At 57.0% G+C, this 4,975-nt stretch overlaps 1 protein-coding gene across 1 annotated transcript in view; it reads left to right on the top strand.

Annotated features, from left to right (window-relative positions):
* PPP1R16B (protein phosphatase 1 regulatory subunit 16B) overlaps positions 1 to 4,975 on the top strand; it is a 70,151-nt gene that overhangs the window by 57,727 nt on the left and 7,449 nt on the right. The window contains exons 3-7 of the mRNA XM_004697984.2: positions 606 to 751; positions 1,516 to 1,619; positions 2,690 to 2,814; positions 3,716 to 3,841; positions 4,399 to 4,474. Of these exons, the coding sequence (XP_004698041.1) occupies positions 606 to 751; positions 1,516 to 1,619; positions 2,690 to 2,814; positions 3,716 to 3,841; positions 4,399 to 4,474 (577 nt within the window). The remainder of the gene's footprint in view (positions 1 to 605; positions 752 to 1,515; positions 1,620 to 2,689; positions 2,815 to 3,715; positions 3,842 to 4,398; positions 4,475 to 4,975) is intronic.

Raw genomic sequence — 4,975 nt, 5'->3', positions numbered from 1 at the left:
ACACACACACACACACACACACACACACACACACAGGCTTCAGCCCAAGCTGTCCTGCCTGTTCAAGGAGCCCTGGTGAACCCTACCCCCCCAGACACACACACCCACCCACCTAGGCTTCAGCCCAAGCTGTCCTGCCTGTTCAAGGAGCCCTGGTGGTTCTAGGGGATAGGCATTGGGCTGTCAACCATGAGGTCAGCAGTTCAAATCCACCAGCCACTCTGCAGGAGAGAGATGAGGCCGCTAGCTCCCATGAAGAATCTTGGATTTCATGGGGGTGGGTTTGGGTTGTGTTTTGTGTGTTCTCGCTATAAGTTTTGGAGAAAAGCTTCTGGGGTTTAAAAAAATAAGGTTTAACGTCTTATTCAAAATATCCTGTCCGACTAGCGATTGCTTTATACTCAGCAGTGTTGGGCACCTTTAGGTTTTTATCTTGTATGCTGTTTACCTCCCTCTTACTCTGGAGGTTAAATGACTTGCCCCTGGTCACACTGCAAGGAAGCCCCGGCAGCCTCCTTGCTGGTGGCTGCTTCCTGGGGGATGGATGTCTCCCAGGTGGGTGGTGGGGCCCTGCCCTGAGGGGCCCTGCTGTGTGCCCCTCACAGTGCTGCATTGACAACTTTGAGGAAATCGTGAAGCTGCTCCTGTCCCATGGTGCCAATGTGAATGCTAAGGACAATGAGCTGTGGACGCCCCTGCACGCTGCGGCCACCTGCGGCCACATCAACCTGGTGAAGATCCTCGTCCAGTAGTACGTGAACCCCTGTCGCATCGGCCCTCTCCTCTCCCTGCACCAGCTCCTGCCGCCAGCCGGGTCCCGCTGGGCCCCCCTCACAGGCTTGGTTCGCAGGGTGCCTTGTTCTCCCCAAACCCTCTCTCCCTCTCTGTCTCATTCTCTGCTGGGCCCCTGTCCTCCCTCCTCCTCCTCTCTCTTCCTCTTCCTCATCTTCTCTCTCCCGCTGCCTTTTTCTTCCCCCTCCTCTCCTCCTCTTCCTCCTCTCTCCTGAGCGCATCCTTCACCTGGTCTCTGGCTCTCCTTGATCCGGCCCCCTCTGTCTCAGCCCGTTCAGCCCTCTCCTCCGGCTCTTCTCTCCTTTCCTGCCTCTCCCGCCCGCTCCTTCTCCAGAATTTGTCTTCCTGGGCTCCACTGGGTGTTGTCAGTTTTATTTCTCTCACCATTATAAAAACCACCACAAACAGAAGTAGGCAGCATGCCCCCTTAACCCAGCATACTCCCTATCACCAGGGAGGACACTGACCTCTGTCCTCAAGGGCCTAGTTGCTGGTTCAGCAACAGGGCACGGGTGTGTGTGGGGGCGGGGAGGGGGGGGCGGTGGTCTGCAGGGATTGCTTGGGCCCTCTCAGAAAGACCCCCTGGATGTGGAGCTGCTGCTGAGTGGTGGGCAGAGCCAGGCACCACAGGGGCTCTGGGTGCTCAGGTGCCCCTTGAGGGTGTGGGAGGGTGGTCAGAGGCCAGAGCCCTCCTGGCCCCTTACCCTATCCCTTTCTCGGCAGCGGGGCGGACCTGCTCGCAGTCAACTCGGACGGGAACATGCCATACGACCTCTGCGAGGATGAGCCCACCCTGGATGTCATCGAGACTTGCATGGCTTACCAGGGTAAGGGTGGCCAAGGGCCGAGGGGGCACCGCCTGGGCTTCGACGGGTCTCACTTACAGAGTAGCTAGCTGCTTGCCCCACAAACGGTGTTAGCGGCCAGACTGACCGTCCCGAGGAGGACGACCCAGCGGCACAGCGCCCCGCCCAGTCCGGCCTGGCCCCGCCCCTCAGAGGGAGGTGTCCTTTGTGTCCCTGGCGTTACAGGCAGCCTCAGCTGGCCTGCGCGCCTCTTCATCAGCTGTCGCAAGCTGACTCGGTAAACACGCACAATAAAAATAGTGCCTCATTTGGGAAATTGATACAAAACCGAGAACATTTGGCGCGCCCGCTCTGTGCCAGCCGCCACGCTGGCTGCCAGGGCCCAGATCAACAAGCCCAGAGCTGTTGAGCCGTTCGTAGTGCCCCAGTGAGAGCGGCCTCCCTGCCAGAGGCCTGCTCCGAGACCCAGCGTGCCTTTCAAACGGGTGCTGTGGAACTGCACCCACGCTCAGCACAATCAGGCCTTCGCTGGGGACATAGCCATGGTCTCTTGTCGGCGCTGGAACCATGGGCACAGCTTCCGCTACTGCGGGTCTTGAGACTTGCATGATGGGGAACCAAGCCAAAACAAACTCACTTGCCAGCCTCCTGGAGCATGCGCAGTCTGGTGAGGAGCGGGGCCAACAATTTGACACCGAGACACACCAACATTTGCCAAGTGGGAGACCTTGGGAAGAAGGGGTGCTCAGAGTGTGCCCTGGGTGGGGTGATTCTGGCTGGGGCCCAGAGCTTGAGACCTTTAAGCAAGTACGTGGCAGGGATAGAGGAACATCAGGCCCCTGAGTGACTGATAGGAGCGCAGGGCCACTGGGTGCCCAGCAGAAGGGCCCTCGTCCCGTGTGCCAGTGTGTAGTGTTTGTGTTCATCAGGCTGAGGGCACGGTGACCTGTGGGCTCCTCTTTCTGGACCTTTGATTGGCAGACTCCGGGAGACAGGAGTGTTATAACTACGGCCCCTCCCACTCTCTGTTCTCCCCACCTCCTTGGGGCTGCCTCCAGGAGGGTGAATAAGCCTTCCTTTCTCTGTCGCAGGCATCACCCAAGAGAAAATCAACGAGATGCGATCAGCCCCCGAGCAGCAGATGATTGGGGACATCCACTGCATGATCGCGGCTGGCCAGGACCTTGACTGGATAGATGGCCAGGGTGCCACACTGGTGAGGAGGCGGCCAGGCGGGTGTGGGCTGGGGGCACTAGTATGGAGGCCAGTGCTCCAGGACCCAACCTGCACAGACAGCTAGGGCCTGTCTGTGGTCTAGGGCCCCTTGGGGGGCTAGGGTGACCCCAAAATGGGGTGGAACAGGGACCTGTTTCTGAGCATCTAGCCACTCATAGCTAGGGCTGGGTCAGGAAGGCTGGGCGGGCGGAGGTGCGGCCTTCCCATCTACCTGTTCCTTCTCCGGGTTTCTCCTCCTCCAGGCTCCAGGGCTCCACTCTGAGTCCATCATCTCCCTCCTCCAGCCCAGCACACCAGTCAACCACCCGCCACGCCACCGTGCTTTGCACTGTCAGCTCCCTGCCTCAGTGCCCCCTCCCACAGCTCTGACGGCCGCATCAGCTCCTGTTGACTTTGCTTCCCTAGCCTCTCCTCTGGGTGACCTGACTTCAGAGGCCAGACACCCCTGTCACCACCCATCTACCGGTTCATCCATTGATCTGTCCATCAGTCTGCCTGCCCGCCTGTCTGTTTATCCACCCACCAGTCTGTCCATCTATCCGTCCATGCATCCATCATCCACCTGCCATTCCTTGGTAGCCCCTTTCTTCCTTCTTCCCTTCCTGTCTTTCTTCTGTTTCTATCTTCCTCCTTTCCCAAATCCTGTTGCCTTAACCGCACGGGCCCTACAACCAGCCACAGGAGAGAAGAACTCACCTCTCTCTTTCCCCACGTAGGCCCATACTTCAGACATAGCCATTCCCTAGAGTGTGGCTGGAATCGCCACCTCATTCTCTCCTGGCTCCAAGAGTGCTCTGGTATTGGAGGGGGGAGAAGAATATCCAGCCTCCAAGTGTGAAGTCAGCCCCCCAGGAAACACTCACCTCTTTCTTCTCCTCCAGCTGCACATAGCTGGGGCGAACGGATACCTGCGGGCAGCGGAGCTCTTGCTGGACCATGGTGTGCGGGTGGATGTGAAGGACTGGGACGGCTGGGAGCCCCTGCACGCAGCTGCCTTCTGGGGACAGGTAGTTCCCACCCACAGTGCTGTAGGGCCGACCAGGACAGGGTCAACTTGCTGTCCCCAAGTCTCTGGGGCTGCCAGTGAGTTCGAGAGAAGCACAGGAACCACTGAAGGTGCTGACTGTGTTTAGTATGTGGGATTTGAAAAGGCCTAGCTGGCAAAAAGTCTCGATAGGTTATGTCCCGATGGGATGCTAGTCCAGCTGAGAAAACTGGAAACCAACCAGTGATTCTGCATTGAGTGGCTCCTCCTTTCTTCCCCGGAGAGAACACCCTTGATTGTAGCCTCCCCCAGTCTTCTAGCACCTGTAGACTCATGGCTGACTCCTTTCCCAGCCACTTGACATGGCTTCAGCATTCCGGAAGGAGCTGCCACGCCTCGTGAAGGCCATTCCAGCTGCCAGAGTTGACCCCTGGGCTCCAGGCTGTAGGACCTTCCCTGGGAATCAACTCTGCCCCGCCATTCTTTGGGTTATATCCCGAGAGGCCTTGGCCACTTTCTCCACCTTCTAGACTTTCTGGACCCTGGACGGGGGGGACACGGCTGCTTCTTGTGTTTCAGATGCAAATGGCCGAGCTCTTGGTGTCCCACGGGGCCAGTCTCAGTGCTCGAACATCCATGGATGAGATGCCCATAGGTAAGGCCAGCATAAGACCCGGTGCATCGTCAGATGTCCACTTTCCATGTCTTGGAAATGAACTCGTAGGTCATGAAAGACTCCAAGCCCACTTTCAGCTTACTCTCCCTCCTTTTGTTGTAGCCGCTCAGACCAATCTTTAGACCCAAGGGGTAAGGAGCCTAGAGCTGTTTTGTTTTGTTTTGTTTTTAGGGCTGCGGGCCTTCCCCCTTGTCTTGTTTGTTTATCAGTCTCTTAACTGGCTGATGGATGAATATGTGATGGGTTGCTGTGTGGATTGGCATATAAATAAATGAATGAATGAATAACTTACTGGAAGGTAAAACAGTAAATTGTCTGATGGTTGGATAAATAAACACATAGAGAATGAAGACTTGAAGAGGTAACCGGATGGATAAGTGGATGACTGTCTGGGTGGACTGATAGGTAGATGTGATGATGGATGGATGGATGGATGGATGGATGGATGGATGGATGGATGGATGATGGATGGATGGGTGG

Source organism: Echinops telfairi, unplaced genomic scaffold, assembly GCF_000313985.2.
Source record: "Echinops telfairi isolate 266 unplaced genomic scaffold, ASM31398v2 ScPeMD7_5592;HRSCAF=6446, whole genome shotgun sequence".
In the NCBI taxonomy this organism is placed as follows: Eukaryota; Metazoa; Chordata; class Mammalia; order Afrosoricida; family Tenrecidae; genus Echinops; species Echinops telfairi.
Note: the sequence above shows the minus strand (reverse complement) of the source record. Positions and strands in the feature narration are given on the sequence as shown.